Source organism: Callithrix jacchus, chromosome 18, assembly GCF_049354715.1.
Source record: "Callithrix jacchus isolate 240 chromosome 18, calJac240_pri, whole genome shotgun sequence".
Lineage (NCBI taxonomy): Eukaryota > Metazoa > Chordata > Mammalia > Primates > Cebidae > Callithrix > Callithrix jacchus.
This window is the reverse complement of record NC_133519.1, coordinates 17,943,033-17,965,360: the sequence shown is the minus strand read 5'-3', so window position 1 is coordinate 17,965,360 and position 22,328 is coordinate 17,943,033. Positions and strand designations below refer to the sequence as shown.

At 42.7% G+C, this 22,328-nt stretch overlaps 1 protein-coding gene across 1 annotated transcript; it reads left to right on the top strand.

The window, feature by feature from the left end:
• Nucleotides 1-285: 285 nt before the first annotated feature.
• FCRL3 (Fc receptor like 3) lies at nt 286-18,022 on the top strand. Its single transcript, XM_078355326.1, is given in 15 exon segments — nt 286-396; nt 1,177-1,197; nt 2,268-2,510; nt 2,979-3,239; nt 3,471-3,755; nt 4,858-5,145; nt 5,552-5,845; nt 10,102-10,335; nt 10,338-10,388; nt 10,721-10,846; nt 14,714-14,741; nt 15,596-15,714; nt 15,922-15,990; nt 17,623-17,657; nt 17,764-18,022. Coding segments are annotated over 15 exon segments (2,229 nt in total). The 5' UTR covers nt 286-365; the 3' UTR covers nt 17,908-18,022.
• The last annotated feature ends 4,306 nt before the right edge of the window (nt 18,023-22,328 follow it).

Below are 22,328 nucleotides of genomic sequence, written 5' to 3'. Positions count from 1 at the left end.
GGGTTTCCCATATGAAAACTGAAGAAAGAGTTATTTGCATACTGGCAAATCCGCAGCTTGGCATTTCTAGAGAACCTAGGCACAGCCCTGCAGACATCACTCCTGACAGACCAGAACTGTTAGAAGATGGACTGAAACTTCTGAAAACGTATCGTCGCTGTCACGACTGAGATACAAACAGCATTTAGGTAGGGAAGTAGCCAAATTCACATTTTCAGAGCCCAAAGCAAGATATGATACTAAGTTCTTCCCTTTTCTAATTCTTGCAGGTCTCATCTGAATAGCAGCTTCCTGCCCGCTTTCTTGGAGATAAGTCGGGCTTTTGGTGAGGCAGGCTTGTCCTGCCCTCTGCCTGGCCAGTACCCATGCTTCTGTGGCTGCTGCTGCTGATCCTGAGTGAGTAGATCGGTTAGACTGGGGGCTATGGCCTCCGTTCCTAAAGCTGGCCAGGGAAAAAGCCAAGGAGCTTTTATCTCTGCTTCTGCTTGGGGTTCAGAGACCGATAGCAAGGGACAGGAAGTGAGCAGAGCTGGGTTCCCAGGACAACCAAGAGGCTCCAAATGCAACTATCAGAGTAAGCCAGAGATGCTGCCCTTGGCTTCTCACCCACTGCTTTTTTTCATCTCAGAGGAAACTTGGATTTTTCCTTCTGCCAAACCACGACTCTATATCCCTCCCTCCCTCTTAAGCCTCAAACGAAATAATTTTTCGGATAAACAGTTACCTCTAAAACCTAGGCACATGAAGGAAGGTCGACTGAGAAACATCACTGTTTTCTAGAAGTTTTAAGCCAAAATTTAATCAGAGATTGAAAAAGGGAGAGGAACAATAGGAAGCCCAGGGAACGAAGGGAGGATAAACCATTTTGGCAAATCCTTGCCTGCCTCTGCCCTCAGAGAAGACAGGGAGGGAATGAAGGATACCGCGGCCAAGTAATCGATAGCACAGAGGAGTCAGGTCTTGGACACAGGCGCCACGTTTGTGAAATAAATTATTGGCTATTTTTTGTTGTTTAGGGACTCAGGGTGATATAACACAGGGAGCAAAGAAGGGATAAGGAAAAAGAAAGGAAGCGGTTGTGGGTGGGTTGTTAGAAAATGTTTCAGAGAGTGTTTGATTGAAAATATTTGAAAAACATTACTTCATGCTAATCTTTCATTTTCTGCTCTGTCACAGCTCCTGGAAGAGAACAATCAGGTAAGTTTCTCCTTCTCTCTGACCCTCTGGTCTCTGGGTATTGGTCCCCTCAGCCCACACAGCCTGTCCCAACCCTGGCAGGAATGCATCGCATCAGCAGTGCTGCTGCTCTGGGGTCAATCTGTTGCTACGTTGGGTGAACAGAGCTTCCTCCGACTTTTTCAGTCTCCAGTTTTGTTTTGTTTTTTAATCCCCCACATTATCAGGATTCCTCAGAGTAGAGGGGAAGGAAACATTTGCAGAACAAAGGGCAAAGGCGAGAGGCTGATGATGAAGGAATCTCATAGCTGATCTCCGTATTCCCTAATACCTCTCCCTCTGTATGCCCAAGCTAGTTTGCCCATGCTGCTATCAAAGGACACAGAAATAGCTCTCATTCTTGCAGGAAGATGCTACAGCAGAATCCTTACAAATCTCCAAAGAGAGCTCACACCACTGCCACGCCTCACTTCCAAGCCTGTCAGTCAGTTGCAATTCCATATACAAGTCTGACTTCTCAAGCAGCCCATCTGCCTCCATTTAAATTCTTCATATCCCTCCATTGTTTACTGTGTCCAACTTAGATGGAGAGTAAGGTTGTGTTCCCCATAGACTCTCAAACTGAGAAAGGTATAAAAGTAACACAAGTGAAAAAATCTTATTCATTAAATGTTAACAAGGAGGAAGTGATTTTCTGGAGTCTAGAAACTACTTCTGAGGTATCTACATCCCAGGTTCACCTTTATCCTGACAGAAATGTATAGGACGAGAGAATTTCAGAATCAGCCACCTTCTGAGGCCTTCACAGTGTTTGTCCAATAGCAAATGGCATCTCCTGAGCTTTTCTGAGGCTATGCCAAGAGCCTGAGACCTCTCCTCTATAATACCCTTTTGCCCACCTCCAGGAAAAAGGTGAGGAAGAACAGATTCTTTCCCAGGCATTTCCCCAGGTTATTTCTGCTCCATTTTCCACCCTGGTCCCGACTGGAAATTAGTCCAGGAAAAGTCCTGACTGTCGGTTGGGCTCCCACTGTTCTGTGTCCACCTCCCATTTACCTTCTCCTGCCTCTGTCTTTCTATTTCCTGTTCAGGGGTAGCTCCAAAAGCTGAACTTCTCCTCAAACCTCCATGGTCCACAACCTTCAAAGGACAAAAAGTGACTCTCACATGCAGGGAATCCCATTCCCTAGCCCAGGGAAATACACTTTGGTATCGTGGTAAGAATTTGTTGAGATCCAAACGTAACGAGATCCAAATTACAGAGTCTGGAAATTACCAGTGCAAGACCGGAGGATCCTCCTTCAGTGACGCTGTGCATGTGGAATTTTCATCTGGTGAGGAGAGGAAGGGGAAGTCTTAAGTCAAGCCACCAGGCAGAGTATCTGAGGGCTGGGTTAATGCAGGGAGCACAGGCAGAGTTGTAAGCAGATGTGGGGATGTTTGATGGGCTGAACCCAGTGGGGAAAATAAGGAGATAGGGGAGTGGCATGATGCTGGATTGTCTATACATCTCCTTCCTCCAAGGGAGTGTGGGTGACCCAGAGACCATCAGGCAAAAAGGGGTTCAGGTCTGGGATTCCTCTTCTGTGTAAAGATGTGTGAGGATTTCTCAAGGACATTTTCTGGGAACTGGATCACTCTCCTAGGTCAAGGAAGAATCAAGTGTTGGGGTCATGTGGCAATGTGGGTGGGAACCATTTGCAAGTGTGTATAGAACTGTGGTTCTTGCCTCATGGGCAGAAATGAGTGTGAAGGCAGAAGCAGCAGTGGATAAACTGACTGTGCTCCTGTGCTCTTTGCAGACTGGCTGATCCTGCAGGCTTCTCATCCGGTCTTTGAAGGAGATAATGTCACTCTGAGATGTCAGGGGAAAGATGACAAATATGCCCATAACAAGGTTTACTACAAGGATGGAAAACAGCTGCCTAATAGTTCTAATGAAGACTCCATCACACTGAATTCGGTCTCCAGGGACAATAGCAAATATCATTGTACTGCTGATAAGATGAGTTTCCTAAGAACATCTACACAAATTTCAAAATACCTATATATCCAAGTTCAAGGTAATGGTTAGATTTCTGTGGATTATTGGGTTTGGTAGGGAAACTGAGAATAAAGGGAAGGTGTTTATCAGGGGGAATTTCATGAAGTGCTTCTTATGGCTCAGCCATGGGAGGGAGATGGTTTCTTCATGCTTCTCTGTCTCTGGGCGGCTGGTGCTGAGAACACAGGTGCATCTCTCCAGGAACTCTGAGCCTCACCACCCTGGGGACTATGTTTTTTCTTTTCATTAGAACTGTTTCCACAACCTGTGCTGAGAACCAGCTCTTCCACACCCATAGAAGGGAGTGCCATGACCCTGACCTGTGAGACCCAGCTCTCTCCACAGAAGCCAAATGTTCAGCTCCAGTTCTCCTTCTTCAGACACAGCCAGACCCTCGGATCAGGCTGGAGCAGGTCCCCCGAGCTCCAGATCCCTGCAATGTGGACAGAAGACTCGGGATCTTACTGGTGTGAGGCAGAGACAGTGACTCACAGCGTCAAAAAAGGGAGCCTGAGATCTCAGATACATGTACAGAGTGAGTATCCAAGGGGCTGCTCTTCCAGAGTCAGAGCTGGGGAGAGGAGAACAGACCAGTGACATGTCCTGCACCCCTGGGATGGTGGACATAACAGAGAGGAGTGTCCAACTATTCTGGTATCATTGTCTCTTTAATAAGCTCAACATTGGTCTAACAGCCCTAGAACATTTTATTCCACTTGAGTCAGGTCATAGTAGTTCTTGATCAGTTACTGAGTGCCCAACCCTATGGGGTTACAGAGATGTACAATATCGGTTCTCTCAGGAACCAACAGACAACTAGGAGCACAGCTGAACACATGCAGTTTTAAGAGGCCCCTGTGGTGCTTCCATTAGGTGACCTAAATTCACAACAAAATAGTTAGAAAAAGGGAAGATGAATATGGACTGAAATAGTCAGATGAAGATATGGAGACATGCATGGAAACCTAGAGAAGAAGTCTTGAAGAATAGGAGAAGGGTTTGGATTCTGTTTTGATCTTCAAAACAGATCTCCGGTGTTCTCTCTTTTTTTTTTGAGACAGAGTTTCGCTCTTGTTACCCAGGCTCAAGTGCAATGGCGCGATCTCGGCTCACCACAACCTCTGCCTCCTGGGTTCAGGCAATTCTCCCGCCTCAGCCTCCCGAGTAGCTGGGATTACAGGCACGCACCATCATGCCCAGCTAATTTTTTGTATTTTTAGTAGAGACAGGGTTTCACCATGTTGACCAGGATGGTCTCTATCTCTTGACCTCGTGATCCACCCGCCTGGGCCTCCCAAAGTGCTGGGATTACAGGCTTGAGCCACTGTTCCCTTGTACTTTGAGGTTCACTGGTGCATCAAAGATTCCTTAGAGAGGAATGTGCATAAAATGTGATCAGGAAACATTGGGTTTACGAAGATTGTGGACTTGGTGTCCACATTTCCCAAGGATGGGAATTGTGGGAGTGAGAGGGATGTTGTTTCCTTTATAATAGTATACACAATTTCTTATTTCTTACTTAGGGTGTCTGCCTGCGGCACCTGCTGCTATGGGCTATTCATGGCACCTCTAGCCTTCCCCTTGACCCTGAGGCCCCTGCCATCAGGACCCTCATATGCTATCTTGTGTTCTCCCAGGAGTCCCTGTGTCTAATGTGAATCTAGAGATCCAGCCCGCCGGAGGGCAGCTGATTGAAGGAGAAAATATGGTCCTTATTTGCTCAGTAGCCCAAGGTTCAGGGAATGTCACATTCTCCTGGCACAGAGAAGGAGCAGTGAGAAGCCTGGGTAGAAAGACCCAGCGTTCCCTGTTGGCAGAGCTACAGGTCCTCACTGTGAAGGAGAGAGATGCAGGGAGATACTACTGTGCAGCTGACAATGTTCACGGTCCCATCCTCAGCACACGGATTCGAGTCACCGTGAGGAGTAAGTTCTGATTCCTTTTACACAGCCTCAAGTTGCAAGCCAGGGTTTAGGTTCTTTTTCAACCATTAGGATCTCCTAGAAGAGGGAGGGAGGGAGGGAGCGAGGGAGGGGGGAGGAAGGGAGAGTGGGGGAGGGGGAGAGAGAGAGAAGAGAGAGAGAGAGAGAGAGAGAGATGAAAAGATGGTGAAATACATTGAAGCATCTCACTTCTTGTGGGGAAGACTGAGTGGTCATGAAAACGAATTACCCAGGATTACTTATCACTGTTTTGGAAAAATGCTTCTGATTTTTAGATGAGAAAAATGTGATCAGTGGGAAACAATGATCAAGGGACAAGGGATGTATCTATTGCTAGGCTCCTTGAGAGACGTTGTGCATCCGTCACATCATCAGAATCCTCTGACAGCCCTTTTGTCTCCCTCAGTTCCAGTGTCTCGCCCTGTCCTCACCCTCAGGGCTCCCGGGCCCCAGGCTGTGGTGGGGGACCTGCTGCAGCTCCACTGTGAGGCCCCGAGAGGCTCTCCCCCGATCCTGTACCAATTTTATCATGAGGATGTCACGCTGGGGAACAGCTCAGCCCCCTCTGGAGGAGCCTCCTTCAACCTCTCTCTTACAGCAGAACATTCTGGAAACTACTCCTGTGATGCTGATAATGGCTTGGGGGCCCAGTGCAGTCACAGAGTGAGTCTCAGCGTCACAGGTAAGCAAGATATATCCACAGCAGTTAACAGCCAATACAACAGACCATGTCCTCTCACAAACAGCTCCACTGGGCTATTTGCTGGTTGATATCCCAATAGACTTCCCACGCTTTCTAACTCTGCCTGGAAACTCTGGGATTCTTCCTTGTGACTACGCATTTAGTAACTTAGACCATTCCTTTTTTTTTTTTTTTAAATTCCTCTGTAATTGTCATCAATAGCCATCCATATACCCCATTCATTTTTTTTCTGGTGGAGGTAAAAGGCTTTCCAGAATACCAAAAATGTGATGGGTCAGCAATTACTGACAAAGGAAAATGGCACAGAAAGCCTTCACTTCTGAGTTCCTTTGCCCAGGAACAAATGACCAGATCATTCCTTGCAACAGTTTTCTGCCTCTATCTTGATCTAAGTTTCCACTTGGCTCCCTGGATCACTAAAGTGTCTCTCCTTATGGACACCCACAGGGATCACAGCAGCAGGCCTCTTTCACGGCCTCCAGATTCCAATGACCTATCTAACCTTCTCACTTTCTCCAAATGCCTTCTGATTGGGTCTCATTTAATCTTATGTTTTCAGCAGAGGCACCGAAGCATCTCATAATTCCCATGTCCAGCCCCTGAGAACAATGAGCAATGTGGCCAACCACTTAGGAGAGAACCTCCAGTCCAAGATGTGGTTATCCCAAAGTGCTCAGCGTTTGGAGGATAGGAGAGGGCATTGGGACCTAGGAGAAGATGACAAAATAAAAGAGATATGGCAATAATTCCCAGAAACACAAACCCCTACATTCTTTGGATTTTGCCATGGACTCTTGTTCGTCAATGATTCACATATGACATTTTGGTTGATAATAATCTTTTCTAGAGGCCAAACTTGGGTAATGATTTAAGGAGGTATTAAAACCTGGGAATGCCAGACAGTGTGCTGAAACAGACTCCAGTCTTGAACAAGAAAATATCATTTGTATAACCTTGAGTAAGTCTTCTTACTAGTCTTGTGCTTATTTTCCTCCCTTATAAAGTAACTAAGTCAGCAAATCATGGAAGTACAAAAATTCTTGATCCCACATCACTCTCTGTCAAAAGTGTTTAACACGCACCTCACCTATGTATATATTAATACACACATATTTGTGTATTAATTATATACATGTACTACTGTATTAACTTAACAGGCACATTGCAAAACAGAAAAATAGAAATCAAATGAGGGGCTGGGTGCAGTGGCTCATGCCCGTAATCCCAGCACTTTGGGAGGCCAAGGTGGGCAGATCTCTTGAGCTTAGGAGTTTGAGACCAGCCCGGGCAACATGGAGAAACCCCTGTCTCTACAAAAAATATAAAACTCAATCAGGCATGGTAGCATGTGCCTGTACTCTTAGACATGTGGGAGGCTGAGGTGGGAGGATCGCTTGAACACAAGAGGTTGAGGCTACAATGAGCCAAGATTGCTCCACTGCTCTCCAACCTGGGCAGCAGAGTGAGATCATGCCAAAAAAAAGAAAGAAAGAAAAGAAAGAAAGAAAGAAAAGAAAGAAAGAAAGAAAGAAAGAAAGAAAGAAAGAAAGAAAGAAAGAAAGAAGAAAGAAAGAGAAAGAAAGATTAAGAATGAAATAAACATTATTTAAAAATCTTTGATTTAAAATATTTGACTAAAATTGTTATAATTGATTATGCTTCATTTATTTTGTAAATCTTAGTTTACTTATGGTGGTACAGTTATTTGAGGTTTGATTCTGAGTTTGGTCTTATTCCTATTAGTTTTAGTGTCTGTTATTGCTTCAAGTTTTGTCTTACCAATACATCTAGATTCAAGTGGAAGCAGATCATCACTGTTGCTCTTTTATGATTTAAATTAAAATAATCTATAAAAACTAGCAAGTAGCCAATTAAAAGGGCATTATACTTTATATGCTGAGAGTTAGGCAAATGCACTGCTGTCCCGCCCTCTGAGCCTGGGTGGCCTGCCTTCATAAGAAACCCTGTCCTATCTTAAAGCACCATGTGACATCTACCTGATCAAGAGCACCACCATGAATATTAGTAAAGCTGAATATCTTTTTAAATTTCAAGCTCAAAATGAAATACTCTTAAACATTCTCATATTTGTTTACACTTCAATGGGGTGTCTTACAGTCCATCTTGGAGACCAAGGTTGACAATAACCATGGTCTTTTCCAGTCTTAGATTTCTTTGATTTTAGGGAAATATCCATATAGAACCAGACGTCTCATGAGCCCTAGCGGAAGGCATGCAATGGGTTGGAAATCTCTCTTCCCAGAATATGAACACCCACAGACGTGGGTGACGGCACACTGAGATCACAAAGCACCCTGTAAAAGACTTGTCCCTGAGGCCCCTGCATCCCGCCCAGGTCATTTCATATTGCAGAGGATATACAGAAGGGACAAATTCAAACCATCAGTTTCAAGGTAGCAGGAACTCTACACTTCCAATATCAGGACTTGGCATCTGTACCCTGGTGAGGCAGCTGGCGCCATCTTTCTTGCAGCCAGCAGATGGCTCATTTTCAAGTTTCATAATTGCCATTCAAGGAATAGTTTCCACGTTCACACTCATTCCCTTTAGCCCATCTCTGATGCAAAGCAGAGCTTAAGATCCTTTGCAAGTGACCCTTGCTATATCTAAAGCATGATACACAGCTTATATCTAAAGCATGGTACACAGCTTATATCTAAAGCATGATACACAGCTTATATCTGAAGCATGATACACAGCTTATATCTGAAGCATGACACACAGCTTATATCTAAAGCATGATACACAGCTTATATCTAAAGCATGATACACAGCTTATATCTGAAGCATGGTACACAGCTTATATCTGAAGCATGACACACAGCTTATATCTGAAGCATGATACACAGCTTATATCTAAAGAAGCATGACACACAGCTTATATCTAAATAAGCATGACACACAGCTTATATCTGAAGCATGATACACAGCTTATATCTGAAGCATGATACACAGCTTATATCTGAAGCATGATACACAGCTTATATCTGAAGCATGATACACAGCTTATATCTAAAGAAGCATGACACACAGCTTATATCTGAAGCATGATACACAGCTTATATCTGAAGCATGACACACAGCTTATATCTGAAGCATGATACACAGCTTATATCTGAAGCATGACACACAGCTTATATCTGAAGCATGATACACAGCTTATATCTGAAGCATGATACACAGCTTATATCTGAAGCATGATACACAGCTTATATCTAAAGAAGCATGACACACAGCTTATATCTGAAGCATGATACACAGCTTATATCTGAAGCATGATACACAGCTTATATCTGAAGCATGGTACACAGCTTATATCTAAAGCATGGTACACAGCTTATATCTAAAGCATGATACACAGCTTATATCTAAAGCATGACACACAGATCAGTTCATCCGGTTTTCCTCACAACCTTGCAGAACCAGCAGTCTTACAGGTCACATGCCATATTAAGGGGTTTCTATTCTTCCCACTGTGCCATCTCTATAATTGTCCATTAAAATGGAAATCAGTGTTGCTAGAGCTAAATCTGTATATTTTTGTGACAGTTTGGTTCAATTCAGTTTTCCATTCAATCACCAATTATTGAGCATAAATTTTACATGCCAGGCAAAGTTCCAGCAGCTATAAATAACAAACAAACAGGTGAGTCTCCATCCTATTGGGGGAATCATATAAAACAATGATGATAGGAGATTGATGATAGATAGATAGATAGATAGATAGATAGATAGATAGATAGATGATAGACAGACAGATGTTGGGTAATGTCAAATGGTAACCAGAAAAATAAAGCAAGGTGATTTGGTAGAGAGGAATGAGTCCTGCTTTAGATGGGTATGGAAGCCTCAGTCTTAGAGCTCAGATTCAGGTGTAGGAATGTTTAGAAACCTTGATGTTAGTTATATCAATAATAATAATCAACTTTTATAATACTTTACAATCAATATGATTCTTATTACAATAGTTTGAGATATGATGTATCATTAGCTCAGTTTTACAGAGGACTAAACTAAAACTTAGAGAAATTAAAAAGTTCTTTAAAAAATCAAACTTATAGAGCTAATAAAGGATAGAGACAGGATTCAAGCCCAGGTTCTCCTGAATTCAGGTGCATGTTCCTATGACTCAGCTATGCCACATGTTCCTTTATTAAGTTATCTTGTATACCTACTTAAGTAAAACTGCCAGTGAATTATTTTTCCTCCCTCAGTTCCAGTGTCTCGCCCTGTCCTCACTCTCAGGGCTCCTGGGGCCCAGGCTGCAGTGAGGGACCTGCTGGAACTTCACTGTGAGGCCCTGGCAGGCTCCTCCCCAATCTTGTACTGGTTTCATCACGAGGATGTCACTCTGGGAAGCAGCTTAGCCCCCTCTGTAGGAGGTGCCTCCTTCAACCTCTCTTTGACTACAGAACACTCTGGAAACTACTCCTGTGAGGCTGCCAATGGCTTGGTGCCCAGCGCAGTGAGGCACTGACACTCAATGTTACCTGGGCTGGAGGTTACTGTTATGGTAAATAAAATAGTCCTCTGACAGACTGTCCAAATTAGCACAAATTAGATTGTCCAAGGAGGTTTTGAACATGCACAGCAAGGCTTGGGACTTCTGGAGATTGTTACTAATATTATATGGGAGAGGGAAAGGAAATACATTTTAATCTTAGACACTGGCAAATACCTTTCATGTGCCATAGTTTTGAAAATTACAAATGACGCTACAGATAATTCAAATGGAGGAATCAGAAACTGGAACATACCCACCCTACTTACATGGTTTTTGTTTGTATCCAAAACCTGTTCCACTGGAACTCAAGTACAGCTCCCTCCAATTAGGAACCTCTGGGAACAGAACAGGCCTTACCGCTGCGGCAGTCACGGGGCTGCTGCTCAGCATCCTGGGCCTTGCTGCTGCTGCTGCTGCTGCCCTGCTGCGTCATGCCAGAACCCGAAGGAAAACAGGTGGGTGTCTAGGTCCTACCCTGTTTTTTATGAATCAGAGTCTCGCTCTGCCACACAGGCTGGAGTGCAGTGGTGCAGTCATACCTCACTGCATCTTCCATCTCCTGGGCTCAAAAGATTCTCCCAAGCCACAGGAGGTGTGCGCCACCATGCCGGGCTAATTGGATTTGATTTGATTTCATTCATTTTTTGATTTGACAAGGTCTCATTATGTTGCCCATGCTAATCTGGAACTCCTGAAATCCAGTGATTCTCCCACCTAGGCCTCCCAAAATGCTGGGATTACAGGCATGAGCCCTGTGCCTGCCTGGGACTTCTTTTTTTCTTTTTGAAATGGAGTCTCACTCTGTCACTCAGGCTGGAGTACAATGGTGTGATCTCAGCTCATTGCAACCTCCACCTCCCAGGTTCAAGCAAGTCTCTCGCCTCAGCCTCCACTCAGGAGCTGGGATTAAAGGCACCCGCAACCACGCCCAGCTAATTTTTATAGTTTTAGTAGAGTCGGGGTTTCACCATGTTGGCCAGGCTGGTCTAGAACGCCTCACCTCAGGTGATCCGCCTGCCTCAGCCTCTCAAAGTGTTGAGATTACAGACGTGAGCTCCCGTGATGTAATTTTTTTCAGTTCTCACAGAGATATTCCACCTGCTTTGTTAGCTATTTCATTTTCTTTGAGGCTGTTCAAAGCGGAATTGTGCCATTGATTTCACTCTCTGCCTGACTTTGTTGGTGTATAGAAATGCTACTGATTTTTGTACCTTAATTTTGTGTCCCAAAACCTTACTCTTGGGAGAGTCTTTAGGGTTTTCAAGGTAAAGAACCATGCAGTCAGTGAAAAGAGATAGTTTGACTTATTTACCTGTTTGGATGCCTTTTATTTCTTTCTCTGGCCTGACTGCTCTGCCTAAGACTTTCAGTACTATCTTGGATAGGAGTTCTGATAGTGGACATCCATAGTTGTGTCCCGAATTTCATTAATTTTAAATAATTTTTTAAATTGCGTAAGTTTTGATCTTCACCCAGGAGTTATTCAGGAGTAAGTTGTCTAATTCCATGTATTTGTGCAGTTTTGAGACATCTTCTTGATGTTTATTTCTATTTTTATTGCATTGTAGTCTAGGAGTGTACTTGATATAATTTAAAAAAATTATTGATACCTGCTTTATGGCTGAGCATGTGGCTGATCTTAGGATGTGTTCCACATGCAGGTGAGAATAGTGTACATTCCATAGTTGTTGGGTAGAATATTCTGTAGATGTGTGTTAGGTCTATTTGGTCAAGTTTAAGGCCAGAGTTTGCCAGTTTTCTGCCTCGGTGATCTGTCTAACTCTGTTGGTGGGATATTGAAATCTCCCACAATTATTTTGTGACTGCCTAGGTTTTTTTTGTAGAGCAAGAATAACTTGTTTTATGAATCTGGGTGCTGCAATGTTGAGTGCATATATATTTAGAATAGTTAAGTTTTCTTGTTGGAATCAATAATTATTTGTTTTGTTATTCTGGTGATTGATTTAGCGTTTATAGTATACATCTTCAATGATATTATGTTACTTATAGAAGTGATATTATGTTACTTATAGAAGGCTAGTCACACCTCCTACTTTCAAAATTACTTTTCTTCCCCTCTCCCCGCCTCACTGCTTATCTGGGATACCATTTTCTAATCTATAACATACTAGAGGAAGACATTCGAATCTCAATGTTGAGGCTGTCAGTCAGCACATCACCAGGAAAGAAAACTGAGCATCATTTTGAATGATCCATGTGAATGGAAGCTCAGGTGGACTGTATCCCAGAGTGTTAGTGGGAGTGTTATTTTTTTATCTTTTTTTTTTTTTTTTTTTTTTGAGACAGAGTTTCGCTCTTGTTACCCAGGCTGGAGTGCAATGGCGTGATCTCAGCTCACCGCAACCTCCGCCTCCTGGGTTCAGGCAATTCTCCTGCCTCAGCCTCCTGAGTAGCTGGGATTACAGGCACGCGCCATCATGCCCAGCTAATTTTTTGTATTTTTAGTAGAGACGGGGTTTCACCATGTTGATCAGGATGGTCTCGATCTCTTGACCTCGTGATCCACCCGCCTCGGCCTCCCAAAGTGCTGGGATTACAGGCGTGAGCCACCGCGCCCAGCCAGGGGGAGTGTTATTTTAAATAACAAACTCACTAAGAAATTAGGATGGTTCACCAAGCAGAGGGTCTGTGCTCTTTTCTTCTCAAAATCTTGCCTACTGGACCTCCTCATAGCAAAGTGTCCCTTCTCATCATTGACAAGACTTCTCAGGAAGAAGCTCAGACCTTCTACATTGTTTTTTAAAGTGAAGAGCTCTACAACTTGCCTGAGCGAATCACTCCTAAAGGGGGTGATAGGTTTATTGACTCTACAGTAAATCTAGTTGTGTTGAAATTCCAGTAATGAAACTTGACAACTTGATATTGTATGAAGTGGTTATAATAAATCTACCTTTTAGGTACTATGAAACAACCTAGGTAAATGGCTTAGCACGGTTCTGGCCCATATGTCTTCAAGGAGTATTCGCTTATATAATAAATAGCCACCTCTCTAGGTCTCAGTTTTCTCTTTTACAAATGAGAAGATAGATTGACTCCCAGATGCAGTCTGGGCCTGAGCTAACCACCCACAGGAAAGATATTGGTTATTGCCCCATGTGGATTGTGATTGCTCTGAGGAGATTCAGGACCACGTCCTCATCATACCCCTCTAGCTTAACTCAGGAGGACGACTCCCTTGAGGAACAGGGAGTTACTCAGTTATTTTTCACAAGAGTCAAGGCTGGTATGTTTATTTGAGCAATGACTTGTGTTCTCTAAGTCAATGAGACTGATATAGAGCCACAGATTTTAAAAAGGCAAAGGACACAGGAACCTGGGATAAGGCTTGTATTGGGGCAAGCCAGAAAGATTCAATACTTCAGTGATGATGAAAACTGTCATATTTTTAAGGCTAATAGAGTGGGCTTCAAGGATAGACTTCTAACAGGTAATCCCCTATTATAAACTTGTCAATTTGTTATTTTTAAGTCCTCAAAGTACATACCTTGTTCAGTTGTTAACAGATCTTTGTCGAATATTTTTAACTGCTAGGCATGACATCGGGAATTTAAAAAAAAAGGCAAGGTTTACAGCCTCAAGTAGCACATTCTCTCATGAAAGAGAGAATTAGAGGCAAACGCAGATGTAAATAATTACAAAACAATAAAGTAATTTTAATATTACGTGGAGACAGTTTACTTAATCCAGCCTGTCAGCATCAGGGAAAGCTCTGGAAAAAAATGTTGGAATTAGCCAAGTGAAAAAGGAGAGAAGAGGTATGGAAAAGCCATTATATACCCCAAAGGGTTGCACTTCAGTATTGCTGGAATAGATCTGCAGGAGCGAGGGGATCACAATTAGAAAAAGAGAAGGTAGAGCTCATCATGGTAGTCCCATTGATTCATATCCGTGTAAGAATTCTGTATCAACTTTGAGCATCCCTTGGCCCCTCTAGGCCTCAGTTTCCTTGTCTCCACCTTGCAGGGCTGCAGTCAGGATGAAGGAGTGGGTCTGGGGGAAGCACCTGGCCCAGGTTGTGACCTACTCAGTAACAGTTACTTAGAGTTACTATTCACCTATTAGTGATTGAAAAATGATTCGGAATAAGTGTGATTCTGGGCAAATGCCTTTCAAGACCCCACCTTCCTTACCTATAACATAAGATAGGGTGAGGAAGGAGGGGAGCAAGGAGGGTAGAGCTGGATGATCCCTGAGATTTGCTGCAGCTGAGATCTAGAATGAGTCTGATTTCTAGGAATGTTCTATCAGAGAGTTCATTATCCACACAGCTCACTCACCATCAACCTCCCTTTGTTTTTCAGGAGGACTTTCTGCCACTGGAACATCTAGGTGAGGTCTCTGCTTCTTGTGCTGTCAACATTTTAATGATTTATTTATATGCACAAGACTTCTTTATATTTTTTAAAGATTTGAATGGATTTCTTGTTAACATTTTTACATTGTTACAAAATAAAAAAGAGGATATAAGTGAATGTCATTTTCACTTATATTTGTGAATGATACTCACTGTGTCTACTTAAACACAGAATACATGTTATTGGCTATCCACACTCATTTATCTACCTCCTTAAATGAGTTCCTGCAGTGACTGATGTGCGGATGGCATCATCTTTCACGGGGCTACAGTGCATTCATTTCCTTCTTCTTCAGTCCTCCACTCATTTGGGAAATTATTACTGAATGCTGGCAAGGTTCAATTCACAATTTTAACTGCAGAAGGAAATGAAATTGGAAAAAATCCACTTTACTTGAAGAGCCTGCATGGCATCTTGCAGGAAAGATAGGTTATTGTAATATGAGGTGGGAAACTGAAAGGTGCTTTCTAAAAAAGATGAGGTTTAAGTTCTCTAGGAACGCAGAGGTCTTTGCGTGTCAATGTTTAAGCATTTACATCTTCAAAAATAATATTTAAAATTAATCAGCTATGAGTTTTTGCCTTTCAAAGAGGCCTTGAGGCTGCCTTGCCCTCTGACCTTGCCTTGGCTGTCCTGTTTTGTAAGACTTCCCAGGGCTTCATCTTACGCCATACTTCTGATACTTTATCGAAAGAGCCAAGCAGAAGCAGACACAATATTTTTATTTGAATCATGCTGAACTGCAGGCCTTCCTGGATACCGATTTCCCTGAAATTCTTTGTAACCCACAGATATTTTTTGTCCATTTTCTCTCCCCCTCTGTCACAGTTACAGTTCTAGTGAGTGTCAGGAGCCCGCCTTGTCCAAGCCCTCCAGGACAGACCCTCAAGAGCCCATTCATTCTGAACCACTAGCTCTAATGGAGCTGGAGCCAATATACAGCAATGGTGAGGACTCCCTAGGGAGCAGAAGGCTCCAGGGAGAAGTTAAGGCGGGAAGAGGGATTGAGTGACAGCCATGGCCCTGTCACTAATTTAAAAATGACATTCCTAGCATTACACTGGGGATAGAAGGTGGTTATAAATTTGGTGATTGGGAAGGAGAGTCTAGAATATGGGCTCTTGACTACAACCAACTATGATATCTCTTCTCAGTAAATCCTGGAGATAGCAACCTGCTTTATTCCCAGATCTGCAGCATCCAGCATACGAAAGAAAATTCAGGTGAGATGCCTTTCAGCAAATAGAGGTGAGGTGGCAGTGTGTTATCAAACCCAGCAAGGGGTCTTTGATCAGAGTTGTTTCAAATCTAAGTCCAACATGCAAGGCATTGCTTGCCTCCTGTGTTGTCAGCTGTAGAATACATTCATTTCCTCCTACCTTTCCACGTCGCCACCATTATCCATAAACTCTTTGGGGACAGACACTATGACTTTTTCACTAATGTATTCACAGCCCAACGCTTGGAAACCTTTAGGCCCCCTAAAATATTGTTTTAACGAGTGAATAATCAATGTGTAGACAATTGTCATTCTTTTAACCGGTCTCTTTATTTCTAATATTGTTCTCCTCCAGCCTTTCCACAACCTGTTTCTAGCATAATCCCTTTGAGGTGGCCTATTGTTCACATCATGGCCTGGATTAACTGCCCTCAATGCCATCCATTCCAAAGCATGATCCTTGCCTTCTGCATGCTGGCCCCTCCCGCGAGCTTTGCCTAATGCCCTTCCTCTAGCCATACTGAACTCTTGGCATCTTTATGCCTGGTGCTCGTGTTCCTTACTTGTCCTGAAATGTCCTTGCCTCTAATCTACTTGGTGACCCTTGCTCACATTTCAAGACATGGCTCAGGTACCACCGTGAAACTCACACTGATGCCAACTGCCCTTCCCATATTCTAATCTGGGAGGAGCCATTCATTTTTTATGGCAACAACATAGTTCAATATGTGTTTCTATCTTGGTGCCCATAGTGCTTTTCACATTTGTTGCTATGTCCATTTCTCCCCTTCAAAATTATAGGTTCTTGATCACACGGACTGAGTTTCTGTTATTTCTTCTTCTTTTTTTTTTTTTGAGAGGGAGTCTCGCTCTGTCGCCCAGGCTGGCGTGCAGTGGTGCTATCTCGGCTCATTGCAACCTCCGCCTCCTGGGTTCAAGCAATTCTCCTGCCTCAGCCTCCCGAGTAGCTGGGATTACAGGCACGTGCCACCATGCCCAGCTAATTTTTGTATTTTTAGTAGAGACGGGGTTTCACTATGGTGGCCAGGAGTTGTTCATTTCTATATCTCCTTATAACTTAACTAATGCCTAATAGAAGCCCATTGCTTAGTAAATGCTTATTGGCTGCACAAATAAAAGAGATACAAAGAGCCCCTTGGAAGGGAAGAAAACACACACACACTAAATTTTCTCAATGCTCCAATGCAACTCTTTGGCTTCCTGGGAAATTGCCATGTGTCCTTAGACTGGCAGTCTCCTCTCTGGCCTCTTCCAAGTTCCCTGTGCAAAGTGAAATGACTCATATCTGCCTCCTTCTCCGAGAGGATCAATACAGCCATAGAAGTCTGCAGTGGGTTGGGGGCGGGTACCCGTCTGGGGTTATGATGAGCAGAGGAGCAAAAAGGAAATTGTTATGACAGTCATTCTGCATTTGGTGGGCAAGAGGAAAGTCTTTACTAGTGTTTGTACTTGGGGGAGTACTTTCACTATGTGGCTTTGGAAGAATCCAGCAGAGGAAACAGTCAAGAGATCAAGCAAATCAAGAAGATTGGCTTGGAATGCAGTGTGTGTAGGTTGTAAGTTGGAATATATTGCCCACAGTTTAATACTTTTCTTTGCTACTCCTCCCCAACAGCTAATTGTCCACGGATGCATCAGAAGGATGATGAGGTGAGTCACATTTCTTGGCTTTTTTTCCTCTCTGGCTTTCCTTACCTGTATTTAGGTGCTTACATTTTATTTTTTGTTCTTTTGTTTGTTTGTTTGTTTCCACCAGGAACTCACAGTCTTCTATTCAGAGTTGAAGAAGACACACCTAGATGACTCTGCCGGGCAGGCTAGCAACAGAGGCAGCGTGCATGAAAATGATGAAGAAAATTATGAGAATGTACCATGTGTATCACTGGCATCAGACCACTAGCCCCTTACCCAGAGTGCCCACAGGAAACAGTCAGCACCAGTTTTTTCTGTTCTCTCCAACCACACATCATCCCTCTGTCCAGACTCTGCCTCCTATGAGGCTGGGCTGCAGGAGATGTGAGGCTGTGCAAAAGGTCTTCAAATCTCCCCTGTGCCTGAGTCTGTGTGTTCCCTAGGAAAAGAGTGGGCAGCCTCTGAGCAAGCACTAAGTTATTTTTACAGTGGAGACACATGGCAAGGCAGAAGGGCCCTCAGCTCCTAGGGCTGTAGAATTAGAGGAGAGAGAAATGGTCTAGCCAGGGCTGCAAGGGCACAATCATGACCATTTGATTCAAGAGTAATTGTAAGCTGTTAATGTGCTATCTCTGTATAAACAATTTGCTCCAAATATTTTGTTTCCTTTTTTGTGTGGCTAGAAGTGGCACTGCTGATGTTTTGGTGCACATGCTGTATCCTTGCCACCATACTGGGAATAACCAAAACAAGTTATAGAACAAGATTTTAAGGTGATTCTATCTGAAGTGCATTTTTGTACTGACAGAGTGACATTCCCAACCAAATTACCCTCAGATATGATGAAAAATAACCCCAGCTTTTATTAAAGGCTCTGCTAGTTTCATATGGGACCTGCACCCCCACTGCAGAGGCCTTATGTATAAATAATCACATTGTGATTTTTGCTTTGTGACATAGTCTTACCATTTTTCATATGTGATCTATTTCTAGTCAGTTTTTATTCTTACAAGCACCCATTAACCCTGAGATAATAACCGACTACACCTCTGTGGCTTCTCCCATTCCTTTCTTCTGCCTCACTCCATCTGATAAAAAGCCATTCTAAATCTTATGTTCATTATTCCGCTCCTTTCCTCTTTCTATCATATTAATGTATCTATGTTTTCCTTAAATATATTTTTGTATTAGTTTTAACTATAAGTTAAAGACCATATTGCTGTAGGTAATTTTTTTTGTATTTTTCTCTTCATGTTATATTTCTAAGATTTATCCATATTGTTTCATGTTGCTATAGTTCATTTGTTTTTATTGCTATTTAGTATTTACTTGTATAAAATATCTGGCTTAATATTTTCCTAGTTATCACTATTAAAAACTCTTTCCACAGTGCTTTGAATTTTTGACAAAATGAGTATGACAAAATTTTTGACAAAATGCATATAACAAAAATGAAAATGGACCAACAATTTTTAGTGACTTCACCTCCATCCTGAAATCCTGATGTTTCCACATATCTCTGAACATCTCATGTTCTAGGGACAACTGAGATTATATTAACATTAATCTCTGAATTTTGCCAATTCTATCCCTTCACTTGGTTCACACAGGAACACCAAGTCCCTTGAAAAGCATCACATCTTCCTCTAGCCAATATTTCTTGAAGTCCCTAAAGAATGTCTTACATGCATCCAAACGAACACCATTTCTGGAGATACACTATAGGGGCACCATAACCTCTGCTAACCTTACATTCCATCACTGTGGAAGTTGAGTTTTACCAGAAGGCACTGTTGTCCTCCATCGCTACCTGTGAAGCCAACTAAGCCACAGCTGCTGGCCTCGACTAGTGTGATGGTCAATCCACACTGCTCTCACTGGCCTCTGTTCCCCTATTCCTGGCCTTTGACAGCAGGGCATGATGTCCTGCCTATACTGAGATGCTGACCTCTGCCAATTCATCTTGATATAGGCATTACAATTTTAAGGTCTCTTGAAGAGGGAGAAGGCAAATGTCTCTATCTTCTATGTAATACACTCTGCTGTAGTTCAGCCATTGTGGAAAGCAGTTTCGTGATTTCCCAAAGAACTTAAAACAGAATTACTATTTGAACAAGCAATCCCATTACTGTGTATATACCCAAAGGAATATAAATCATTCTACCAGAAAGACACATGCACATGTATGTTCACTGCACTACTATTCACAATTACAAAGATGTGGAATCAACCTAAATGCCCATCAACAGTAGACTGGGAGGAACGATCCAAGATGGCCGATCGCTAACATCCCTGGATTGCAGCTCTCAGGGAAGGCGCGGAGAAATAGAGGAAGCCACACTTTCAGACAAATTCTGGTCGCTCACGGAGCAGAAGATCCCCCAGTGGAGGAATCACACGGGTCGCCAGCGCGACTTTCGTGACTGGGGCAGCGGGGTTCCGCCAGCACCTCGGCGCGGCAGCGCTCGGCGCAGAGTAAACGGGACCGGTTCCCCTTCTGACCGAGGTTTGGAGCCCAGGGAAGGCAGAGTCACCTACTACGGAAACAAGAAGGAAGCCGACAGGAGAATCCTGGGCAGAAAATCACCATCAGTATTAACGCCGCTGCTCTGGCCCTGGGAACTAACAACCTGGACGTCCACTCAAGAGACCTAATCTGAAAGTTGGTAATTTCAAAGACGACAGGAGGATAAATTTACAATGACGGGAAGAAACCAGCGTAAAAAAGCTGAGAATACTCAAAGTCAGAACGCCTCTCCCTCTAAAGATGATCACAGTTCCACATTGACAATGGAACAAGGATTGATGCAGAACGAGCGCCTCCTGATGACAGAATCACTCTTCAAGGAATGGATAATAACAAACTTCGGTGAGTTAAAAGAACATGTTGTAGCCCAACGTAAAGAAACTAGGAACTTTGAAAAAAGGTTTGATGAAATCCTATTGAGAATAGACAACTTAGAGAGGAGTATGAGTGAATTAATGGAACTGAAGAATACAATACAGGAACTCCGAGAAGTATGCACAGGTTTAAACACTTGAATTGTTCAAGCAGAAGAAGGGATATCAGAGGTCAAAGTCCAACTTAATGAAATAAAACGTGAAGAAAAGATTAGAGAAAAAAGGATTAAAAAGGAATGAGCAAAGTCTCCAAGAAATGTGGGACTATGTGAAAAGACCAAATTTACGTTTGATAGGTGTACCTGAATGCGACGGAGAGAATGAATCCAAGCTGGAAAATACCCTTCAGGATATTATTCAGGAAAATTTTCCTAAACTAGCAAAGCAGGTCAACATTCAACCCCAGGTAATACAGAGAACACCACAAAGATATTCCTCAAGAAGAGCAACCCCAAGGCACATAATCATTAGATTCGCCAGGGTTGAAACGAAGGAGAAAGTACTAAGGGCAGCCACAGAGAAAGGTCAGATTACCCACAAAGGCAAGCCTATCAGACTTAGAGCAGATCTCTCAGAAGAAACTCTACAAGCCAGAAGAGAGTGGGGGCCAATATTCAACATCCTCAAAGAACAGAACCTTCAGCCAAGAATTTCATATCCAGCCAAACTAAGCTTCACAACTGAAGGAAAAATAAAATCTTTTATGAAAAAGCAAGAACTCAGAGATTTTATTACCACCAGGCCTGCTTTACAAGAGCTTCTGAAAGAAGCATTACACACAGAAAGAAACAACCAGTATTAGCCTTTCTAAAAATACACCAAAAAGTAAAGAGCACCAACATAAAGAAGAATTTACACCAACGAATGGTTAAAACAGCCAGTCAACATCAAATGGCATTTACCCTAAATATAAATTGACTAAATCCCCCAATCAAAAGACACAGCCAAACCCCAATGGCATGTTACATCCAGACCTGTTTCACATGCAAGGATACACAAAGACTCAAAACAAAGGAATGGAGAAAAATTTACCAACCAAATGGAGAGCAAAAATAAATAATAAATAAATAAAAAGCAGGAGTTGCAATTCTTGTATTGGATAAAATAGATTTTAAAGCAACAAAGATATAGTGGTAAAAGGATCAATGCAACAACAAGAGCTAACGATCCTAACACCCAGATACGAGACTTAGATTCAATGAGACGGAAAATTAATAAGGATATCAAGGACTCGAACTCAGATCCAGAACAAGTAAACTTAATAAATATTTATAGAGCTCTCCACTTCAAATACACAAAATATACATTTTTGTCAATACCACATCACACCTACCCATAAGTTTAAATGAAACATTGATTGGCCATTATTAATACCCAATTTTTTTCAAAATAAAGCAATATTTCCATTTACTCTCCCTCTTTCTCTTCCTCTTTCATCCTCTCCTTTACTTATTTTTTTTCTTTTCTTCTCTCAAAAAAAAAAAAAAAGAAATCAACTTGTAAACCTCTAGATCCAGGTCGGCAATGTCTCTCTCATTGTTTGATTTCCTTCCTTCCCTTCCCTCCCTCCCCCCCCACTTCCTCCCTTCCTTCCTTCCTTCATCCCTTCCTTCCTCCCTACCGTCCTTCTTCCCTTCCTTCCTTCCTCCCCCCCCCAAAAAAAAAAACAAAACAGTAGACTGGATAAAAATAAAAATGTAGTACATATTACCATGGTATATTATGCACCCATAAGAAAGAATGAGATGATGTTCTTTACAGCAAATGGTTGGAGCTGGAGGCCCTTAT